Here is a 25949-nt window from a genome sequence, read left to right on the forward strand (position 1 = left end):
AAGAATTATATAGATACATAATTATAACTGCTGAAATCCAACGGGTCCATAACGAGCCCAAAACATAACCATTAATGAACAGATTCATGAACCAAAACAACAAAGAAACCCAATACACGCGAACTGAGAAAATTGGACTCTAGGTCCGTTAGACCGAACTGCCCTTGGGACTTGTACTCATTGTCGCTCCACCTTTAGGATGGTTTCTAATTTAGGCAATATCAGAATATATTTTCTTTCTCTTCATCACTTAAGGTTTTACGGCATACTTTAACAATCTCCGCCTTGACTTGAAACCGTGGTGATTCCAATATCCTCAAAAGCCACATTGCTGCTCTCTACTAATGCACCATCTATTAATAACTTTTATCAAGTTAAAACCTTGCTTGAACCTTGATATTTCCACCATATTTCAACCATTTTTTCTTCATTGTCTTCTTAGGTTATCCGCTGAATCATAGAGGCTACAAGTGTTATGATTTGTCAAATAGAAAGTTAATAATATTGAGGCATGTTATCTTTGATAAAACCCAATTTTCCTTCACCAAGATACACTCTTCTTCCCCTCACTCTTATAGCTTCCTAAATTATGACATACACTCTTACTTGGTACATCAGTGGAAAAATCAAATATCACCACATGTTATACATACCCAACCAACACTAACAACCACAATTGACAAGCCACTCACCCAAAAACCAACAACCATTATCTCATAACTCCCCGACCAACTCTCCCACTACAACCTCCTATCCCTCACCACCACCAATCCAACCATATCCACCTTCACCTACATGAACCATCACCACTCGTAGCATGAAAGGCATTGTTAAACCCCGCAAGATGTTTACCATATTAATTTGTCAACCTAACAAAACCATCTCTCTCATACCTAAAAACCCCAAATTAGCCTTATCCGACCCGAATTAGAAATCTGCAGTGCAATCTGAATTTGATGCTCTTATTATAAATAAGACGTGGGATTTAGTTCCCCGTTCTTATGATGCTAATCTTATTCGATCTATGTGGAATTTTAGGAATAAAAAAATTCTAATGGTTCCTTTGAGCATTATAAGGCTCGTCTTGTAGGTGGTGACATGTCACATGTTACAGGTATTAATTGTGATGAAACTTTCAACCCCGTGCGAAACCAACTACCATTTGCATAGTGCTCGCCATTGCTCTATCAAAAACCTGACCCATTCATCAACTAGATTTACATAATTCATTTTTACATTGTGATATCCATGACACTGCCTACATGCATCAGCCATTGGTTTTCCACAACCCTCATCATCCAGATTATGTCTTTCATCTGAAGAAGTCACTTTATGGTCTCAAGTAAGTGCTCATAGCATGGTACCAATGCTTTGTTGATTGTGTCACTAGCATTGGTTCCACCATAGCACATCAAACCACTCCTTCTTCATATATCAACAAATTTCCGACACAACCTACATTCTTCTATATGTAGACGACATCATACTTGTCACCTCTACTCATGCCCTTCGCAAATCAATTATGTCACTCTTAGCATATGAGTTTGTGATTAAGGATTTGGGCCCCTGTGTTATTTTTTGCATATTGTTGTATCTCGTCATCCTAGTGGCATCTTTCTAAGTCAAAACACTTATACCTCAGAGATCATTGAACGTGTTGGAATGGCATCCTGCAAACGATTTTCCATTCTTATTGACACCAAGCAGAAACTTAGCACCTCATATGGCACACCTAATCATGACCCATCTCTATATCGGAGTCTTGAAGGGGATTTAGAGTATCTCACATTTACTCGATTTGACATAACATATGTAGTTTAGCACATGATTGCACCTCGCATGAAATACATGCTTGCTCTCAAGCGCATTTTGCGCTATGTTCAGGGTACAATACAATTTGGATTACATTTATCATCACCTTTCATCACACAACTTATCTCCTATGTTGGCGCTTATTGGGGTGGATGCCCAAACACCAGACGTTCCACATCTGGCTACTGTGTTTATCTAAGTAACAACCTTATATCTTTGTCTTCTAAAAGGCAACACATTCTCTCTCATTCTAGTGTTGAAGTCAAATATAGAGGTGTTGCTAATGTTTTATCTGAGTCATGTCTGATTTGTAATCTTCTTGTCGAGTTCCATTATCTTATTCCTCATACCACTTTCGTGTATTGTGGCAATGTTAGTGTCATTTGTCTCTTTGGTAATCTTGTGCAACATCGGTGTATCAAGCATATTGAGATGGACATTCATTTTGTTAGGGAAAAAGTAGCTTATGGTTAGGTATGTGTTCTTCATGTTCCCTCACGGCATCAGATTGCTGACATCTTCACCAAAGGGCTTCCTCGCATTCTCTTTGATGATTTTTGGACCAGTCTAAGCATTCGTAAACCTAATGCTTCGACTGCGGGGTGTGATAGAATAAAATATTTTATAATAATTTATCATTATTAGTTTTCGATAATTATGTTGTACTATAATTAGATTCTTAACCAAACGTTACACATTGATGTGTATGTGTATATATATATATATATATATATATATATATATATATATATATAATATATATATATATATATATATATATATATATATATATAATATATATATATATTCACGTGAATGATAAAAGGGGAGCATTCCATTATCTTACAAAGAAAAAGACAAGCAAGACTAGCCAACTATATGAACTATCTAAAGGCCTCAGACACAACAGACCTTCGAAGACATCCAATGATTAATCGTCAAATTTTTTTGACAAAAAATTCTACATTTTCCAAATAGTCCAGACCGGAAAATGTCAGATCGAGGCCAAGCCTAAAGTCGCATTTTTCCATGACCCAGACCCTGAAGCAGCTCAAGTAGCCTTTAAATCGAGGGTGACAAAGACCATGGTCATCCTATCCACCTAAAAACTCTATACTATATGGTTGAAACAACCTCACGCAACAAAAAGAGATGATCAGTCGACTTCAGTTGCCCCTGCACACACAACACACCTTGCATTACTAAACCTAGACACAATTTAGCGTCTCAGAAGATTCTGCCTAATCGGTGAATCAACTGCCAAGAGAACATAACCACTTTAGTAGGCGCCCAACACTTCCAAACCCTAAGAACCCCCGCAAAACCGTCTCAAACTTACCTTTCCTAACTCAATCGAAAGTCAAAAGATTAGCATAAGTTAAACTAATAAAAAAGCCTTTAGTCGGATCTGACTTCCACACCTAAACATATATATATATATATATATATAATATGATATATATATATATATATATATATATATTATATATATATATATAATATATATATATATATATATATATATATATATATATAATATATATAATATATATATATATATATATATATATAAATTAATGATGCCGTTAGTAAATTAATTTGGATTTTTTTGTAAAATGTAATTTATGTACTTTATAATTTAAACAAATTATTTGTCAAATAAGATTTATATGTAAAACAGCTGTAATTTTTTGAAAAAACCAACTAAACTATTTATCAGCACAAAGTTTACGCAAATAGGAGGAAACAAAATGTCATCAACAACAAAAAATCAAAAGCTTACCGGTTAGTACAAACACTAAAATCTAAAACCATAATAATAAAATAACAAAAAGATCTCTTACAAATTGCAGCATCAACTGAGATCACCGACAGGTGCTTGAGTTTTTTTAAATATAATTAAAAGCTACCAAAGAGAAGCACAAGTCGTAATTGGCCTTTTCTGTTTTATTGATTTCTTAATGCAAACAATGAAGTAGTTGTTTGTGAATAGGGTACAGCAGTTTCTCATGACAATCAAATAATCAATTGGTAATTACGAATATTAATATTTTTTTAAGGTTTCCCCATAAATCACGTAACTTTAAGTGGCGGCGATATATATTCAAAATTTGAAATCACGAATAATATGAAATATTTTTGAAAAATAAAGTACTTTTAAATATTTGTCTCAACGTAAAGAGTTATGTAATAGATAAGATATGGTAAGTATTGATTTTAATCACTTTTTTTAATAAATTTAAATGCAATTTTAGTTATTCTATTTTATTAGTTTTCCCTCTAATAAATTTCTTTTTTTTTTAAATTTCGTCTCTTTTTTTATATTTATGTATGTAGTACCTAAAAAAGTGACGTGACCAATAAAATATGGGATCAGACATTAAATGAAAAAAAGCAATTAAAAGACATTCTAATTCTAATAAAAAATATATATAATATAATTTTTTTTTATGCATTAGTTGTTTAAAGAAATTAATTGAAATATACTGACAATGTAAAAAGATTTTACACCGTCAGTTAATCATATACGTTGATATTAAAATAAATTTGATTTTTATTTTAAAAATCTATAAAATAATACAAACAGATAATAGTAATTAACTAAATTTTACACTATCAGGGATAGTAATTAATCTCTTATTTAAAATATAACGATGTTTATCTGAAATGTATCCGAAATAAGTTAGATGTTAAAATATTAAAGTAATCTTTAAAAATACAATCGTAACAATATTTTTATATATTTAGAGATAACAATATAATGGATTTTGACATGAAACTATGATACTCGTCTTTATATCTGAGAATTTTCAAAACTGTCCTTGAAAAAAAAATTAAAAAAAAATTGGTATGAAATTTCTGATAAATATATAAGAATTTGATACACATTAAATTCTTGATAGTGTATTTATAATTTTCGATATATTAAAAATTTTGAAATTTACGTAAACTTAAAAATATTTTTGAAAATTTTATGAGTTTTATTTTATACCAAAAATTTTAACTAATATAAAATTTCTTATAGTTCATGTTCAATTAAAAATATATTTTTTTAATACTATCAAAAATTTTAAGATATTCAATACTATATTTGAAATTTCAAAATAATTCGATAGTGTATTAGAAATTTTGAAATTTTAAAAATTTCAATTTTCTTTTCAAATTTTTTTGATATATACTGCAAATTTTCAATAAAAATAGATAAATTTCAAAAAAATTCTAATTTTTACAAAAATGTATAATGATAAAAGTGTTCTAAAATAACATGTCAGTTTTAATTTGGGGGTGGTAAGTTAAAAAATTCTTCGTACTGAGTCAAAAATTTTGATATTTAGTTAAGAAATAACCAAACACTTATAGTAAAATGAGTATAAATTAATAATAATATATTTAATAAAATTAATAATATATAATAATAAATATAAAAATACATAGATATACATAACGCAAGTATGAGGTAGGATAGGTACTAAGGTACCCGTACTCATGCTCATACTCATTTATTTTATTAGATAATTATTCATGCATATGCACGTATCAATTTTGCGGATTTATTTTTATCTTACTCGTTGTAAGTTATTTTTTCGAAGAGTATCAATTTTGCGGATTTATTTTTATCTTACTCGCTATAAGTTATTTTTTCAAAAAGATTAATTGTTATGCACGGTCAGTATAAAAAGTTTTACATTGACAATGCATCACAATCATCCATTTGTATTATTTTTGAAGTGGTTATAATAAAAATCAAATACTTCAAATAAATCAATAGTTGTGATTAATTAAGAGTGTAATTAAATTCTTTTCCGAATACTCACTAGAAATAGGGGAAATTATCATCCAATATACATTAAAGTTAAATTAAAATACCATAACTATTCTAATTTTTTGCGTATAAATATTAAATAATAAATTAAATTTAACTAATTAATTAATAATAAATATTTATTTTATGTAAGAATTGTATATTTCTTTTTTAAGTGATTCGTTTATAAGATATAACTTGAAAGAAAACGGAAGTATCAAAAAATTATTGTTGATGTATTATAATTTTTCTTATTTATATTTTATTGCATATTAAGAAAATTATACTGTACGTTTTGATATTATAATAAAGTGGCAAAGTTAATTTATATATTTATAGCTCATTGCATAAATAAGTAGAAATTTAGCCTTAAAAGGTGACTCATGTCTTTAGAAGATGAGAATTATGTATGGATTTATTTAAATTTTTAGTGGTAGTTCATTTTCTCAAGTTTATATAGCGATAGTTGAGTGTAGTGATATAGGTAGTACTTATTATTTTCAAATGACATTTCTTAGTCACATATTTAAATTATTAATCTGTAGTAACATTTTATAACTAAACTCGATATAATCTATTTGAGTATATGAATGGATATTACAGTAAGAAAATGGATTAAATTTAAAATGTATTATTTTGAGAAAAGTTCAGTATTAGAAACTTAGAATCAATACATATGTTACTTAGAGATCCAAAATTGTATTAGTTAAGTAGCAATCTTGTCTTTTCTTGGGGGAATAATTTTATTAAAAAAATAAAGGTGGTGCCAACATTTCAACGGTCCTAGCTACTATTTTTGAATTATTCTGTTCTAAGCCTGCACCTTGGATCAAATCCAAATTCAAGCTCTAAAACACTCTAGGTCGCAACCTTTCCAAGGTGCTTAGGGTCGTTACTCCAAATGTCAATATGAATGAGTAATTCAAATTAGGGGATACTATAACAAAAATGTTTCCTATAGAAGGATACTTGATTTATTGGTTCATTTATGAAGAGGTATGGTGTCAGCTATATAATTTAAAGCACTAAAAAGAGTTGTATTATACATATATATGTGGCATCAGCTATATAATTTTCTACTGCATAGAAAATTTGTTGCAAGTAACAAAGGCTTAAAAAAAATCATAACACTACAATTGCATGATCTGCTAAATAAAGCAGAGAACAAATGTAAATGTATGTAGAGCAACCCTTAAAACAAACACTAAGAGCAATTATCTTTACATTACTCTAAGTTTATAAAAGATGAATTTAAAAATGATTACTAAATCATTTAAGTAGTCTCCTACCCCTTTTTTCCCGGATCTAGATTAGGTAGATGTAATTATATTATTATGTTTATAAAATCATTGTCTTATATGCCCAAAGACATATACTTATAAAGAAAGTGGAGAAAATAAATCCCATATTATATGCAGGCTTCTAATGATTCATCATATCCAATCATAGAGTTATGTTTTTTTAATTAGAAACCGATTAAAGATTAAAGAGAGTACAAGATATAATCTAGAGCAAATCAACAAAGCAGAAGAAAAAATAAAAATAAGACAGAAATAAAAATAGCAAGATACAATCAAAAGAAAACACAAGATACAAGAGCTAATTCCTGAAACATCACTAATGGCCAAGATGCTTAACCATCTACACAACTAAATTAACTATATTGAATTAATTGAAATTTTAGTATGAATTAAATTAACCATATATACACACAACTAAATTAATCATATTTTTACATGTTATTAATCAAATATAGCATGGTTATGAAGAAAAAAATAGATGTACATACACATTTTTGTTCCAAAAAACTTAGGGTCAGATTGATCTAAAAGTCAATAAGAATGGGCAATAACTCCAAGATAGCCAACCTTATAATATAATTTAATATGAATGTGTGCATGTTTCCTAGAAGGTGAAGTTAACTAACCAAGATGCTTTAAGAAATTACCTATAAAAAGGGGTTGCACCACCATTCTTTCACATAACCAAAATACACTCATAAGAAAAACAATGAGGTCCCTAATGGCTTCTGCTTCTCTCACTCTTGCATTAGCCATACTCTTTTTCAGTTTCCCATCTGAAATATCAGCAAACCAATATTCTTATTCCTCACCACCACCACCGGTCCACTCACCACCGCCACCAAAGGATCCATACCATTACTCATCTCCTCCACCTCCACCAGTTCACACCTATCCTCACCCACACCCAGTCTACCACTCTCCACCACCACCGGTTCACACCTACCCTCACCCACACCCAGTCTACCACTCTCCTCCTCCACCAACACCACACAAGAAGCCTTACAAGTACCCATCTCCTCCACCACCACCAGTGCACACCTACCCCCATCCTCACCCTGTCTACCATTCCCCACCACCACCACATAAGAAACCATACAAGTACTCATCTCCCCCACCACCACCAGTGCACACCTACCCTCATCCTCACCCTGTCTACCACTCCCCACCACCACCAGTGCACACCTACCCTCACCCTCACCCTGTCTACCACTCCCCACCACCACCACCAACACCACACAAGAAGCCATACAAGTATCCATCACCACCACCACCACCAGCTCACACCTACCCTCCTCATGTTCCTACCCCAGTTTACCATTCTCCTCCTCCTCCAGTTTACTCCCCACCTCCACCAGCCTATTACTACAAATCACCTCCTCCACCTTACCACCACTAGATAGTCAATCATTGGCATCACACTATATGGTAACTTTTCATGCAACATATATTATAATATTAATCAGTACAAAATTTCCTTCCCTAGTCAACTACCATTCTCTCTTCATTAACTAGATAACAGTATAATTGTCGAGTATATACAACTCTAATTTAAAATGAAACTTCACGTGTAATGAAACATTCTTTAATATTTTAATCTGCATTTCTAGTAAACTAATTTTCTGTTATAATATTTGGTTATTAATGGACTAGAGTAACAGACATAAACTAACAGATCAATATATATTTGTATTTCTGTAGGATCTAAGCAGAAAGTGTGAAAGCAAAGAAAGCCATGCACAAAGAAGATCGAGGGGATTCTTCACATATATATTTCGTCAATGTTTGATTAATATTGTTTCGGGGGCTGCTTTTATTTTTTTTAATTTGTGTTTTTGATGTATTAGCCACAGCTGTAAGGCACTGCCCTCAATATGCATGTGTCTGCAGTTGTTTGCATGAATTGTAATTTTCAAAGTTCGGTTTTGTATCAAGCAAGCCAAATAAATATATCCTCTATTATAGTAATTTGTCCTTGCATCTATGCCTCGTATTCTTATACTATTCTGATTATAATAATATTTTATGTTTATTTGTTTTGTAATAACTATTTTTGGTTTACTTTATTTTCACTGATGTGGTATTTTCTACATCAGACCCAATTGCGGGATGAATTAAAATCAAGGATACAATGGTATCAGGAACCATATTGGAAAATTTCTACCATCTTCTAGTTTTTCTCACCATAAACAAAAAAAGTTTAGAACCATAAATCTCATTCTTCTTTAAATGTAGTGAAAGTTTTTAATTATAAAATTTTTCAACCGTGTAATTCAAACACCTCCCAATCAGTATTCACTCAGTAATTGCCGTAATAGAGCATAGTCAAATTTCGAACTTAACTGAAAATAAACGGTATTATTAGAGAAGAGAGGTGTTTGGATTTAATGAGAACTTAGGAGATGTTAATATATGTTTTAAAACTAGATGGGCTGTCTGTGACGCTTTAATAAACTTTAGGGGAGTTGAATATAATTTTCCCTTTCAATATATAGATATCCCTCGATCCTAACCATCTATGCATAGAAATTCCATATTACCTGAAGTCATATCACAAAATCAAACCAAAATGTGGCAAAAGATCAACCATCTATATGAACTCTGCTGAAACTACAAATAACATTTGGACAATGTTAACTTGTGTTAAAATTGCTAACTTGTGTTTAAGAGCACAATTTAAGGATTAAATATAAAAAATTTAGTTTAAAAATTGTGAATTGACTTCGTTCAAAATTTAAAATTTATCTTTTTATTGCTTTTCTAAAACAAACTTGTATTTGTGAATTTATTTAACTTACGTCCTTAGAATACAAATTAGAATACAAATCAACACGACCCGTAACATTAAATGAAACCAAAATGATTAAAAAAAATTATTGAATAAATCATTCTGAAAAATACTATGTTAGAAACTTAAAATCGAAAACATATATATCATAGCCCTTGCACCAGGTTCATTCTTAATAAATCACATTATATATACATCAGCCACAATCAACATTTATCTCACTAAGTAGAATCGATTATATGGATCAAATTCGCCATAATGTTTTATTCAAGATCATATTTCTATACAATTCGTTAATCTCGATATCTTTCTTAATAACTTTTATAATTTTTTAGATCTTCCTCTACCTTTAGTTGTTTGACTCTCCTCCATTTGATCAACTCTCCTTACTACAAAATTTACAAGTCTTCTTTCTACATGTCCAAACCACCTAAATCTATTTTTCATCCTCTTTTTTACTTTAAGTGTTCCCCAACACTATCTAATATCGTCATTTCTAATGTTATTCTATCTAGTGTTACCACAAATTAACGCAAAATCCTCATCTCTGCTACGATTACTCTATTCTCATGTTGATTTTTAATCGTCCAATATTTTGTCCTGTACAACATCAACATCGCATGCCTTATCGCAGTCCGATAAAATTTTCCCTTCAACTTGAGTGATACCTTTGTGTCACATAAAACACATGAGATCCTCCTCTATTTCAGCCACTCAGCTTTATTCGATGGTTTACATTCCCTTCTATTTCTCTATCGTTTTGTATTACAGACACAAGATATTTAAACAGCGTGACTCAGGGGATAATGCAGTCTCCAACTTTCACCTTTAGGTTAGAAACGTTTCTCTTTTTGTTGAACTTACATTCCATACACTTCGTCTTACTTATACTAAAGTGAAAGTCATGCGTTTCTAAGGCTCGTCTCCAACCTCTCATTTAAATCCTCGTTCGACTCTCCAAGTAGAACTGTATCATCTACAAAGAACATGCATCTCAGTGTTAGCTCTTGGATGTATTCCGTGAGTACATCCAAAATTAAAGCATAAAGGTAGAGGCTTAGGGTTGGATGCAATCCTATTGTGATGGAGAAATTGTTCATATATCCACCCTGAGTCTTCACACTAGTCGATACTCCTTCATACATATCTTGGATAGCTCGAATATATGCAATTCTAACCCCTTTCTTCTCTAGGGTTTTCCACAAAATCTCTCTAGGCACTCTATCATACACCTTCTCCAAGTCAATGAAAATTAGGTGCTAGTCTTGTTAGTTCATACGATATTGCTTCATCACACGTTGTAGTAAATAAGTCGTTTCCATGGTCAACCTTCTAGGCATAAAACCAAATTGATTCTCAGTGAATTGAGTCTTTTTTCTTAGTCTTCGTTCAATCATTCTTTCCCATAACTTCATGGCATGACTCATAAGTTTAATCCTCCAATAATTAGCACAATTTTGTATATATGTCTTGTATTTATAGATTGGAACTAAAGTGCTTCTTCTCCATTCATCCGTCATTTGCTTTGACCTCATAACTTCGTTAAAGAGTTTGGTGAACCACTCGACGCCTCTATCTCAGAATTTTCCACACTTCTATATGTATGTTGTCTGACCCAACCGCTTTACTGTTATTCATCATTTTCAACGCTTCTTTTACCTCTTGTTTCTAAATCCTCTTCTCTAATATCGAATCTAGTAGAGTTAGTGAGATATAATATCTTTCATTAAATAAATTGTAGAAATATGTCTTCCACCTATCATTTTTATCTTTTTCTTGAACCAAGACTTTGTCTTCTTCATCTTTAACACACGTCACTTAATCCAAATCTCTTATCTTTATTTCTCTTCCCTTAGCAAGCATACATATAGATTTTTCTCCCTCCTTGATTCCTAAAGATCGGTATAATCCATCAAAGACTTAGGTTATTACTTCACTCATCGTCTTCTTAGTCTCTTCTCTTAACTTTCTTATACTTTTTCCAAGTTTTGGCATTTTTACACCTAGACCATTCTTTAAAACAATCATTTTTTACCCCTAGGTCCAAAACCTCTTGATTCTCTCAACGTCTTTTTAGCTACTTTTTTAATCTCTTGACTCATCTTATTCCACATATCATTTGCACTTCCTTGTGCTTGTCCAAACCTTTCCTTCAAGATCTTGTGTTGGAAACTCTCTTATTTTTCACCCTTCAAAGCCACCACTTGATCCGTGGAGCTCCCATGTGACTTCTTCTCTTTGCTCTCCTCTCGATTCTTACATCCATAATCAATATTCTATGTTGGGTAGTCAAGCTCTTTTCCAGTATAACTTTACATTTTAAGCAAATCATCCTATCCAACTTCCTAATAAAAAAAGAAATTTATCGGAGAACATGTCATCTCACACTTATATGTGATAAGATGTTCATCTCTTTTTCTAAGTCAAATATTAGCTATAGTAAGATCACAAACCGACAAAAACTCTAAGATATATTTACCCTTCTTATTTACCTCCCGAGACCATACCCCTCATGCACGTCCTCAAAATCTCTCGCTACACTCCCTACATGTCCATTTAAATCCTTAAAATAAATCTTTTTTGAGATATATACTGAAATAAACTTTCTAAATATTAGTGATGTTGTGCTAACTGAACTTTAAGTACTAATCACATTAATTATATATATATATATATATATATTATATATATATATATATATATCTTGCAGTTCAAAATGATTAAAATAAATTTTTATCTTTTCATTTTGGACAAAACTAAAACTAAAATCAAGCTGGTGTCAAAATTTCTTTAGCTCTTACTATTCGATTCTCTTCTCAGCTTGCCAATGTGCCAGTGTCTGCCAAACCAAAGTATCGCTCTAAATTAAAGCAATTTGTGCTCGAAATTAAAGCAATTTGGGTGGTAAATATCCTAAAAACAATGATACAATGATACAGACAACCACTTTTTGTACATTAGGGCAGTGCCTAGCTAATTAGGGAATAAATGCAATTAAGTTAGATGATAGTTAAATTAATTAAAAGACAAAATTATGATTGATTCAACCATGTGAATTAAGTTATATACAACTAAGTTTATCATATTATTTTTCAAGGTCGAATTGTTCTAAAAGTCAATAAGAATGGATAATAATTCAAAGTTAGCCAGCCTTATAGTACAATTTAATATGAATATATGTATGTTTCCTAGAAGGTGTAGTTAATTAACCAAGATGCTTTAAGAAATTACCTATAAAAAGGGGTTGCACCACCATTCTTTCACATAACCAAAACACACTCATAAGAAAAACAATGAGGTCCCTAATGGCTTCTGCTTCTCTCACTCTTGCATTAGCCATACTCTTTTTCAGTTTCCCATCTGAAATTTCAGCAAACCAATATTCTTATTCCTCACCACCACCACCGGTCCACTCACCACCGCCACCAAAGGATCCATACCATTACTCATCTCCTCCACCTCCACCAGCTCACACCTATCCTCACCCACACCCAGTCTACCACTCTCCACCACCACCGGTTCACACCTACCCTCACCCACACCCAGTGTACCACTCTCCTCCACCACCAACACCACACAAGAAGCCTTACAAGTACCCATCTCCTCCACCACCACCAGTGCACACCTACCCTCATCCTCACCCTGTCTACCATTCCCCACCACCACCACATAAGAAACCATACAAGTACTCATCTCCCCCACCACCACCAGTGCATACCTACCCTCATCCTCACCCAGTCTACCATTCCCCGCCACCACCACCAACACCACACAAGAAGCCATACAAGTATCCATCACCACCACCACCACCAGCTCACACCTACCCTCCTCATGTTCCCACCCCAGTTTACCATTCTCCTCCTCCTCCAGTTTATTCCCCACCTCCACCAGCCTATTACTACAAATCACCTCCTCCACCTTACCACCACTAGATAGCCCATCATTGGCATCACACTATATGGTAACTTTTCATGCAACATATATTATAATATTACTTTTAAGTACAAAATTTAGTTATCGAGTATATGCAATCCTAATTTAAAATGAAACTTCATGTGTAATGACACATTCTTTAATATTTTAGTCTGCATTTCTTGTAAACGAATTTTCTATTATATTATTTGGTTATTAAGGGATTAGAGTATCATACATAAACTGATAGATCAATATATTTGTATTTGTGTAGGATCTAAGCAGAAAGTGTGAAAGCAGAGAAAGCCATGAACAACGAATACCGAGGGGATTCTTCACATATATATTTCGTCAGTCTTTGATTAATATTGTTGAGAGGGTTGCTTTTATTTATTTAATTTGTGTTTTTATTGTATTAGCCACAACTGTAAGGCACTGCCCCAATATGCATGTGCTGCAGTTGTTTGCATAAATTGTAATTTTCAAAGTTTGGTTTTTGTATCACGCTGACTGACAAGCCAAATAAATATATCCCCTATTATAGTAATCTGCCTCTTGCATCTATGGTTCATTTTATACTATTCTTATTCTTATTCTTATGCTAATAATAATAATACTTTGTTTATTTTTGTATGTAATGATTATTTTTGCTTTACTTTTTCCGTACACTGTTTTTTTTGGTATGCCATCTTTAGTGAAACCCAAAGAAATAAAATAATACTACTAAAAAAAAATTAAAGCAAAGTAAAAAAAGATATACCGTTAGTTTCATAATATAAACAATAGTATAATGACTACTCCATCTAACTGTAAAGAGAGGGGCAACACCTCAAACAAAAGAAGCATCACAGAAGCACTACAACAAAGCCTATAGAGATTAACTACATCAGAACCTACACCACTTCAGCAAGAGCAAAACTTAGACACATCTTGTGTTTAGCTTAACTCAAACAATAAATTGATAATCTTTAAAAAAAGAATAAATATCCCATTTTCTTAAGTAGCCAAAATAAATACATAAAACATTGACACAGAAATTCAATATAAGGAAGAGCAAAAAATGGAAGTATAAAAACCAATAGTTTACGTCTATCACAGCATTTGACCAAAATGTGGGAACTTGTCAAAATCTGCTATTTTCACCAATTAGATATAGTCTGATTTATCTTTTGAAATGCATATGTACGAGTAAGTTCAGCACAATTGCGCAACATGAATTGAGCACTATGAGTTGTATCATGTAATAAAAATTGGTTAACACCATTCCCAATCAAATAAAGGACTCCAACTCAAGAACAAAAATCATTTTTTTAACTTCTCTCACACTGCTTTAATTTACTCTTTACCGCATGTTACTAAGTTTGACACTCTGATATCATTTGAATCTGACTCATATATATATATATATACACACAAAAGGAGAGCACCAGCGATGCTCAAAAACAACAAAAACCAACTAAACAAATGTTGGTAAAAGCAAGAGCCATGAGAACACACAACCCCTGACCACACACAAAGAAAACTTAACCACCCCACTCCTCAGAAAAGCCTACTCTGAAACACGAGACTCTGGACCCCCATAGAAAGCAAGCTGAAGGAAGGTAAACGTGGCCACATGAAGAGACAAAGAACGACAATTGACCACCCAACACACCCCTAAAAGAGGAGGCACAAGAGTGGGTCTCTCTCCCAGTCAAACAAAGAAAAGTCAAGTCAGATTTCGAAACACGGGGATGAACCCACTTTCAAGTCAAGCCTATAATTGAAGACATCTAGTGATTTATCCTCTTTTTTTCCCTAAAAAAGTAATTTTATTACACAACTTCCAAATGGTCCAGACTAATGACATGAATGTCAGATCGAAACCAAACCTAGAAGAGACTTCTTTCCTTGACCAAAATCTTGAAAAAACTCAAACACCTCTACAATCAAACACGGAAGAGGTTTACCCCAGTGTTGTCAAATTGCGTTCATGGCAACGCCATGGCGGATTGTGGTTGCGGATTTTTAACATAGCGCCATGAAAAAGCCATGGCGTTGCGGGTTTTGCATTGCGGCCGCCACAATTTTAACGTGCATGGCGGTATATAGCTGAAATTGCAAAAATTGCGTTTTTTTTATAAAATTTTAAAACTCTTGTCTGAGTATTTTTTAGCGACTAGTTAACAGACCCAAAAGAATTATAATTATTGTTAAATACTAGTAATAACCACCATTAAATACTCTAATTAAATATTTATAGAACCAAAATCCTACCATCTTTCCATTCTCCCGACTTTGCTTCTCCCTCAGTCTCTCTTCTCTTCTCCTGTTTCTCCATACTTTCCTTCTCCATTTGTTTCTCTTATCTTCTTACACAACAATCATGTACTCTTCTTCTTCAGTTTTTTTTTCTCTTTTATTTTTTATTTCTTTTATTTCATTTCTTTTTTATTTCTTCCCACCACTCTCTTTTTTTTTCTCCTGCTCTGTTTTTTAGTGCTGTATTTATCACTTTTTAAGTGCTCTGTTTTTTACTTTATTTTCTACTATGTTTAGTTTTAGACAATGCCTGAAAATCAGGAAACCTTCCTACCCTCTAGTGTCAGGAAACCTCCCTAACCTCTAGGGTTGCCGGTTCAAAGAGAAGTGACCCTATATGAAAATATATAGAAATAGTTAACAGAAGATACAAACTCAACTCGCTGTATTTTTATTTTTTTTTTACAAAATTGATTAATGGAGGAATAACAAGAGGCAAAGACCATCTAATAGAAAGGAGTGCAATGTTCAAGTTTGCACCAAATGTGCATACCAACAAACTTTAAAGAAAATTATGTTGAAGTTAGAGAAGAAGACTAGAGATTTGATAATATTTTATAGTTCCGTTTTATAATGTCTTTTATAAATGGAATGTTTTGAGGTACTTAAGATATGCCACGTCTATTTTATTTACTTTATATATGAATTCTTGTTATCTAATTTTTATGACTTGTGATTTTTGATTTTTTGGTGCTATTACTGTTTTTCGTGAGTATAAATAATGTTTTTTGTTTGTTAGTCATGCTTCTGCAATTTTCTGTTCCGCCATCCCCATATTTTTATGGCGGATTTTAGCTCGCCGTAATTTTCCGCAATCCGCCATAGACAACACTGGTTTATCCACCTAATCACCTTATACCAGAATAAGAAGGCTACCTCACAGGTGACATACAAATGGTCCACAGACTCCACCTGCTCTAAACACACCCCACTATCAGAGGAGAGAATATGACGTCTAACGAGATTTTGTCTAGTCGGCAATTTATCCTACAACCGCTGACAAGAAAAGACCATCACTTTAAAAGACACTCAAGACTTTCAAATCCTAGATAACACTCTGATCACTCGGGGAAATCTACCTTCTCCTCCTTCCTCCAAAGAGAAAGCCTGGTATAAGCCGACCTTACCCTTTGAAGGGGTTTGGAAGGAAAAGGTAGCTCAACTAGCTTGAAACAGTTGAGTTAAAATTAAAAGAAGTTGAAGGTCAAGGATACAAATATTGACAAGTTGAGTTAAAATTAAAAGAAGTTGAAGGTCAAGGGTTCAAATATTGACAAGGATGTAAATGTATACTAATAATTTGCCATTTAATAAAAACTATTCACATGTAAAATTAGAGAGAACCACCGACCTCAAAAAAGATTTACAATAAAACTATATAATCGACCAATGCAAGAATTTTGACTTAAACCCAAGTGTGAGCAAAAGGCCCAACCATCTATGTCAACTATATCACAAATAATATTTAATTTATATAAGAGAAAGATATTAGAATATAATATAGTGTCCTATATATCACATGACTTCAAAATCTCGAAATTGGGTATGAAAAAGAAATAATTATAAAATACATGAATAAATCATTTTGAAATTTAATAAAAAATTTTGAGATTAAAATGTTAGAAACTTGGAACAATATGTATCTCCTTACATAACATAAATAATTAAACTATATTCTTCTCTTTTTATTTTGGCCAAACTAAACTAAAATCAATGTGTTGTAAACATCACTATAATCCTAGTTAGCTATTTGATATTCTTCAAAACTTCCCAGCGTCTGCCAAAAACCAAATTAAAGAAACATGGGTCGCAACCATTCCAAAATACTTAGGGTCGTATTGCTCCAAAAGTCAATAAGAATTGGTAATAATTCAAAGATAGCCAGCTTTTTAGTATAATTTAAAATGAATGTATGCATGTTTCTTAGAAAGTGAAGTTAACTAACCAAGATGCTTTAAGAATTTACCTATAAAAAGGGGTTGCACCACCATTCTTTCACAGAACCCAAATACACTTGTAAGAAAAACAATGAGGTCCCTAATGGCCTCTGCTGCTCTCATTCTTGCATTAGCCATGCTCTTTCTCAGTTTCCCATCTGAAATTTCAGCAAACCAATATTCTTATTCCTCACCACCACCACCGGTCCACTCACCACCACCACCAAAGGATCCACACCATTACTCATCTCCTCCACCTCCACCGGTTCACACTTACCCTCATCCACACCCAGTCTACCATTCTCCACCACCACCGGTTCACACCTACCCTCACCCACACCCAGTCTACCACTCTCCTCCACCACCAACACCACATAAGAAGCCATACAAGTACCCATCTCCCCCACCACCACCAGTGCACACCTACCCTCACCCTCACCCTGTCTATCACTCCCCACCACCACCACCAACACCACACAAGAAGCCATACAAGTATCCATCACCACCACCACCACCAGCTCACACCTACCCTCCTCATGTTCCCACCCCAGTTTACCATTCTCCTCCTCCTCCAGCTTATTCCCCACCTCCACCAGCCTATTACTACAAATCACCTCCTCCACCTTACCACCACTAGATAGCACATCATTGGCATCATACTATATGGTAACTTTTCATGCAAAATATATTACAATATTAATTAGTACAAAATTTCCCTTCACTAATCAACTACCATTCTTTCTTTATTAACTAATTAACATATAACTGTCAAAGTATATGCAATCCTAATTTAAAATGAAATTCATGTGCAATGAAGCATTATTTTAATTTAATATTTAGTCTGCATTTCTTGTAAATTAAATTTTCTTTTACAGTATTTGGTTATTAGGGGATTAGTGCATCAGATATAAACTGACAAATCTACATTTGTATTTGTGTAGGATCTAAACAGAAAGTGTGAAAGCAAAGAAAGCCATACACAAAGAAGATGAGAGGATTCTTCACATATATATTTCGTCAGTCTTTGATTAATATTGTTTAGAGGGTTGCTTTTATTTATTTAATTTGTGTTTTTGTTGTATTAGCCACAGCTGTAAGGCACTGCCTCAGTATGCATGAATTGTAATTTTCAAAGTTCGGTTTTGTATCAAGCTGACCGACAAGCCAAATAAATATATCCCCTATTTTGCTATTCCCTATTAAAAAATACCTATATGTGAACTTAAGTTCAGGTATCAAAGTATGTTTTTTCTTTGGACGACATAGATTTATAATATTAACAAGAGTACAATGAGTACTTCAACTCACTACAAAAAGAGGTACACCACCTCAAACCAAAAAATAGAACACAGCATAATCAATAAAGAAATACTACTGCAAAGCCAATAGAGAGGAACTAGATCAAAAGAAACAAAAAGTCAACTAGATTAACATAGTAAGCCACAACCAAAAAGACTAGGTGAGCACATAAAGAACTATCTCAAAAGGCAACCAGAGGGTTCAACCACTCATCCGTAGAAAGTAAAAGGAGACTTCGAGGACTTACTTAAAAACTGTGGTTTTAAATTGCATTCTACAACCGCAATTGCGGTCGCAATATTGCTGATGCAGTAGCCTCCACAACCACATCAGACCGCAATTGCGATGTGAATTAAAACCATGCATCCGACTGCCATTAAAAATCACATCAGACAATTTCTCCCATGAATCTTCAAGTATTTTCATCAAAACTCAAATTTCAGAACCAAAAACTCAATTTACTTCCTATGTAATGAAAAATCTTAATATCAAGTGTTTTTTAACGGCATATTTCAAACACCTTCCAATTAAAATTCTCGTCGCAATGGCCGAAATGCGCATCGCAGCATCCGTGACATCCACAATCGCATCCATGACCGCAATTTAAAACCATGCTAAAAGTCACTTTAAGAAGAAAAATTAAATCGATCCACCAATTTCTCAAGATTCACTACATTTTTAGAGAAAATAACCCCATGTTGCACCACATAATGTCAAACTAAAGTCCAACAATGTTTTAGCTGAAGGCCACCTCCGAAAGAACAGAAGACCGAAAAAAAAACCTAACAGGTCAAGTGACATAACAAACATCTTCCTTAGCCAGTTAACAATCAAATGCCATCCATGAAACAAGAAGTCACGGTTAAGAAATAAGTGGTGCACTTTGTACGTTACTACTAAAGAACAGAGAAGTTTCAGATACATTGCAACTAAAGTACTTATGTTTATATCTTTTGAAATGCATATGTATGAATAAGTTCAACACAATTGCGCAACAAGAATTGAGCACTATGAGTTGTATGTAATAAAAAAAGGTTACAGTCATTCCCAGTTGGAAAAATGGTTCTCGCCTCAAGAGCAAAAAAGATTTTTTTTAAATCTTTTCACTTACTACTTTTATTTACATCTTTCCATTTTCATATTTTTCTGTTTTTTATTATCACGTCTCTTACTTTCTTCTTTTGAGATAGTTTTAAATTCTATTTAAAAATTTAGAAGAAAATATATATCTAAATAGGTTTTTAGGCTATGTCAAGCTCTTTAAAAAGTTAAATTAGATTGTTAAAAGAATCTACATTGAATAAAAAGATCAGATTCAGATCTTAAGTTTGGAAAATAGATCATGAATGTTTAAAGGTTGTTTCTTGGTACCATGACCATTAAAGATATTACTCAATCAATGTTTTATAAATAATAGAAGACCCTAATTTATAAAATTTTCCTAACATTTTATTCTTATTTGTGTATACCAATAAATTACATTATTACAATGTTAAATTTAAATTAAAAACCTGTTAAATAGATCTTACCACCATGAAATTTAGATTTTGGAAGAAATACTCTCATGCAAAGTTAGGGAGAACCACCAACCTCAACAAAGATGTATCGCCTGCCAATGCAAGACTTCTTACTTAAATCCAAGTGCAAGCAAAAGGTCAGACAATCCAGGTCAACTCTGAGTGTATCACAAATAATATTTATTTGATATAAGAGAGAAATATTAGAGCATAATCTAGTTTCCTTCAAAATCTCAAAATTGGGTATGAAACGAATTGATTATGAAATATATTAATAAATCAAATCTTGAGAATTGTTTAAAAAAAAACATCTCGAGGTTACGATGTAGAAACTTAGAATCGATACATATTTCCTTACATATTAGAAATAATTAACCTATATTCTAGTCTTCTAACTTTGGGCAAACTAAATGAAAAATCAAGGTGTTGTCAACATTTCTATAATTCTAGCTAGCTATTTGATTATTTTCTCAACATGCCAGCGTCTGCCAAAACAAAATTAAGGAAACCTGGGTCGCAAGTCGCAACCATTCCAAAATACTTAGGGTTGCATTACACTAAAAGTCTAAGAATCAGTAGTACTGGTAATTCAAAGATAATGAATGCATCATGTTTCCTAGGTGAGTCTCAAGGGACGAATTGACTAATCAAGATGCTATAAAATGGGGTTGCACCGGCTTCCTTCCATAGAACCAAAATCCACTTGTAAGAAAAAATGAGCTCCCTAATGGCCTTTGCTTCTCTCATACTTGCATTAGCCATGCTTTTTCTCACCTTCCCATATGAAATTTCAGCAAACCACTATTCTTATTCCTCACCACCACCGGTCTACTCGCCACCACCACCAAAGGATCCATATTATAATATTAATAAGTACAAAATTTACCTTCACTAGTAAACTCATTCTAGTTGCGAAACTTACACTATTGCTAAGACGTGGGGAGTTGCGGGTGTGAATCTACGCCCCAGCATAGCATATCAAATGTCCCTGAATACTTTTTTTTGGTTTTCACCACCAGTATCTGGTCCACTGTACGGACTAATCTGGTTCGGGGATCAAGTGATTCCAGTCCCCTCCCGACCGTGGTTCTCCCTACCAAGTCCAACGTCAATCACCATTGAACTAACTAACGATTGATTAATGAAACATTCTTTTACTGTTTAATATTTTAGTTTCCGTTTCTTGTAAGTTAATCTTTTTCATATAGTGTTTGGTTGTTAAAGGATTAGAGTATCAGACATAAACTGAAACTAATATATATGTGTACTTCTATATGATCCAGACAGAGAGTTTGAATGCAAAGAAAGCCATGCACAAAAAAAGATAGAGGGGATTCTTCACATATATTTCATCAGTGACTCAGCGTTTGATTAATATTGTTAAGAGGGCAGCATTTATTTATTTATAGTTTGTGTTTTATGTTGTATTAGCCACAGCTGTAAGGCGCTGCCCCAGTATGCATGTGTCAGCAGTTGTTTGTACTGTATGCAATATGATTTTCAAAGTTCGTTTTGTATCAAGGTGACTGACAAGCCAAATAAAATATATATCCCTCTACTATAGTAATCTGTCCCTTGCATATGACTCCTTTTATATTATTCTTGTGATGGTAATAATAATTTTGTTCATTTGTTGTACTAATTATTTTTTGTTAACCATTTTCAGTACAAATCAACTTTTAGTTTAAAAGTGAATTTGGTAGCCAAAAAAACTAAAAGAATATTGCTTCTAAATATAAGAAAAAAAAGACCATTTTATATGTAAACTAAGGCTCATGTCTCAATGTGTATTTTTTCTTTTAACGACAAAGATTTATAATAAAAACAAGTGTACAACTCACTACGAAGAGAGGGCAACACCTCAAACTAAAAAATAGAATACACCATAAGCAATGCAGAAGCACTGCTACAAATACAAGGGCAATAGAGAGAGGAACTACATCAGAACCTACACCACCTCAGCAAGAGCAAAAAGAGAAACGGAGAATAATAAACCCAGCCCCACCCCCTAATAAGGACAAGTCTCAATATGTATTTTTGATACTTCAGAATTTGTACTACTAACCTTTGATACATTTTGTGTTTAGTTTAGCCCCACAAGGAATTGATTTAATCATTCAAAAAGATTTACCCCATTCCCCCTAAGTGGCCAAAAGAAATAAATAAAACTCTTCTCTAGATATATATAGTCTGTGCATCAAAATTTGATCAGATAGCAACAAAACATCGAAGTCCAAGAACCAATTGTTTAAGTTGTTTCACAGAATCAAACAAAAAGTGGGAACTTTATTTCTAAAAGTAAATACAATTCTATCCTTTCCACTGTGTGTGTCAATTAGATTGATTAGTTCACTGAAAACAATCAAGGCATTCAGCATTTGTTCAAGTCAAAATCTTATTCTTGATTCACCCATAACAGCGCCCTCTTTTCACAGTTAAACAAACAAAAAGATGTTACCTGATTAAAAGAAGCGTGCAATTTACAGCGTAGCGGAAAAGCTTATAAAGGTTTGTGCTTTTGTTTTGCCATCTGATAAACTCTGTGAATTGCATTCATTTCCTGTGCTGGATTAACATTGAATAAAGTTAGAACAGCAGCAACAAAAATTCTGCATACAAATGCATATATATGCAAGCATTCTGCAGAAATTACGTATCTTGCATGGATTACATTCATCAATTTTGGAAAAATGAATGAGAAAAAAAATTAAAATCCAAATGCTATCAACTATGAATGATGCTTCCAAAATTAATAATGAAACCTAATTTTTGCATTAAAAACGAAGAACTGTGTCATGGTTACAATCCATTACAGATTACAATAATAGAAGGAAGAAATTGAGATGATTGCGGAAATCGAAAATAGAGGGAAAGGAGAAACTGACACTGTGAGCCTTCGGAGAGCACGTTGCCGCTGTGACAAGTTTCTCCACCACACTCTTGCCAGTTCTCTTGTGGTTTTTGAAAGCATAATTATGTTTTCAATAAAGACGGAAGTAAGAATTTAATTGAAATGTACCATTCTTAAAGATATTAGTCAAAGAATTTTTTTGAGAAGTTTTATTATAATCACACGGATAATTATGATAAATTGAAGATGTAAAAACCATAATAATTAATCTTTATAAAAAAAATGAAAAATATTAATATATTTAAAAAAAGGAGAATGTTTGTTGTTCAGAAAATATAAAAATAAAAAAATATCACTCATTATCATCATTATCTCATAATCCATATCAAAAAGGAATCAGATAGACTCAAGAGGACAAATGCGGGTTGTCTTTGTGGTGTTTGAATTAGTTTCGATTATAGTGGATTAAGTATTTGTTGAGAAGGTAAAATCACCTTGATATGGTGGACTTGTTGTAGCTTCATTAACAGCAAATCAGTACAAAAATAACTTTGTTATTTTTCTTGTTCGTGTTATTGTTTGATTGAGTTGGTTTTGAAAAAGTTTTCATTTTTAGAAACTCAATTCAAATCCCATTTCTTGCATTTCTTCTCACCTTCACCAAGTGAACGATATTCAGGTGATAGAGAACCTGATTGTTGAGGCATCGTCCATGCGGATAGAAGATCGGGAAGTGAAGCAGTTGCGTGGCAAGGAGATTGCCTTAGTGAAGATAACGTGGGAAGGACCAGCTGGTGGAAGCATAACTTAGGAGCTGGAGAGTCAGATGAGAGAGTCATATCCGACTATGTTTCCTTCAGGTAATTTTTTATGGCAAAAAAAATTCTAAGTGGGAGAGAGTTGTAACATCCCAAATTCGATTAAATTATTTAATCAAATTATTTGTATTTATTTTATTTTATTATTTGATGTTGGTATGAATTAAATAAAATTATATGATTATATGTTATTGGGATATGGTAAGAAGGTAGAGTAAATTAGAAAATAATTAGAATAATTGAAATTTTAATTATTATTATTAGAAATAAAATAAGAAAATTGGTGAAATATGAGATTTGGTCATTTGTGTTATTGAGGAAAATATGTGGCAAGATGAGAGAAGTTGGGTCTAAGTTAGGAAAAAACGTAATTTTGAGAAATATTGAGAACCATATAAATTATAAAAGTTGTGGGAAAGTTAGGTTATTAGAAAACTCTGAAGTACGTAAAAACAAGAGGCAAGAAGAACAAAGCTTTTGAGAAAGAGAGCTAGGGTTGAGAAGAGGAATCCATAGGAATTGCTAGATTCATCATTGTTGCTGGAAATATAAGGTATGGGAGAAAGGGCTATCAATATGTGTGTAATTGCATGATGGGATAGAGATGAAAGGTTCTTACTCTCATTAGGGCTCCTAAGTTGTCTTTTGATGAATTATTATATGATGAAAATCTGGAAATACGTTGATGGATTGTGCGTTTCTATGTGATTTTATGTCTAAATCTATGTTTGAGATCATCATGATTACGTTTTTCTATTCTCTGTCATTGATGAATGTTTGAATGTTCAAGTTGTATCCATGAATAATGATAAAATTGGTTGTTGAATTTGCTGATGAATTCTCATGGTTGTGATGAAATAAGTGTTGTATATGTTGATGATTATGATAATATGAATTATTGTTAATTTCATGTTTAGGTTTGTTGAATTTTAATAAATTGATTGGAGGATGAATGAAGGTTATGGATGAAGGGAAATACTGGACGTACTTGAAAAATTAAGTTATTGGGCAAAATTCACTTAGACCAATTGATTGGCCCTAGGGGAGCTATCGATTAGTTCCCCTTGTAAAACAAAAAAAAGGCAGAAAATATAGACCAATCGATTGGCCTTCTTGAGCATTCGATTGGTTCCCAAAAAAATTGATAAAAATAAAGGAACAATCGGTTGGTTTGATGGTGTAATCGATTGGTCCTCTTAAAAATTGTGAACAATGCTAGCAGTGAGTTTGGGACAATCGATTGGTCCCTTGTGTGAATCGATTGGTCCCTATTTTAGTTGGTTGATCCACTTATCGATTTTGGACGTAACTTTTGTTCCGTAAGTCCAAATGAGACGTTGTTCAAAGCGTTGGAAAACTAACGCGCAGAGCTACTGTATGGTAGTGCTTTGTGAATTGTTTGAGTTATAGTCATATGACTATTGTGGCAATGCTTATGATGACTTGTATGATCGGTTAGCGAATTGTTGTGTATATCCAATGATGTGTTGATGTTATAATGAATTAACACGATTGAATGCGTGTAAATATGCAGTGGTTGTTGCTATTGTTTATTGTTTGTTGATGTTGCAACATTGATTACTTGTTGCGTATGACGAATGATGTTGTTCA

The 25949-nt window shown here is 32.9% G+C and overlaps 1 protein-coding gene and 1 long non-coding RNA gene across 3 annotated transcripts; one reads left to right on the top strand and one right to left on the bottom strand.

The window, feature by feature from the left end:
• Positions 1–7575: 7575 nt before the first annotated feature.
• Positions 7576–19045, top strand: LOC127095829 (extensin-3). Its single transcript, XM_051034460.1, has 4 exons — positions 7576–8301; positions 13071–13632; positions 17864–18519; positions 18795–19045. The coding sequence occupies exons 1-3, from the start codon at positions 7625–7627 to the stop codon at positions 18488–18490; spliced, it is 1866 nt and encodes a 621-aa protein (XP_050890417.1). The 5' UTR covers positions 7576–7624; the 3' UTR covers positions 18491–18519; positions 18795–19045.
• Positions 19046–20538: 1493 nt separating this feature from the next.
• Positions 20539–23688, bottom strand: LOC127091490 (uncharacterized). 2 transcript variants are annotated; one of them, XR_007791927.1, is made up of 3 exons: positions 23555–23688; positions 23128–23234; positions 20539–20827 (listed from the first exon to the last, which is right to left on the bottom strand). It is a non-coding gene; the product is annotated as an uncharacterized LOC127091490 (long non-coding RNA). The 2 variants fall into 2 exon arrangements; XR_007791926.1 differs by lacking the exon at positions 20539–20827 and having other exon boundaries at positions 22933–23234.
• Positions 23689–25949: the final 2261 nt, after the last annotated feature.

The sequence above is a fragment of the Lathyrus oleraceus genome, chromosome 6 (assembly GCF_024323335.1).
Source record: "Lathyrus oleraceus cultivar Zhongwan6 chromosome 6, CAAS_Psat_ZW6_1.0, whole genome shotgun sequence".
In the NCBI taxonomy this organism is placed as follows: Eukaryota; Viridiplantae; Streptophyta; class Magnoliopsida; order Fabales; family Fabaceae; genus Lathyrus; species Lathyrus oleraceus.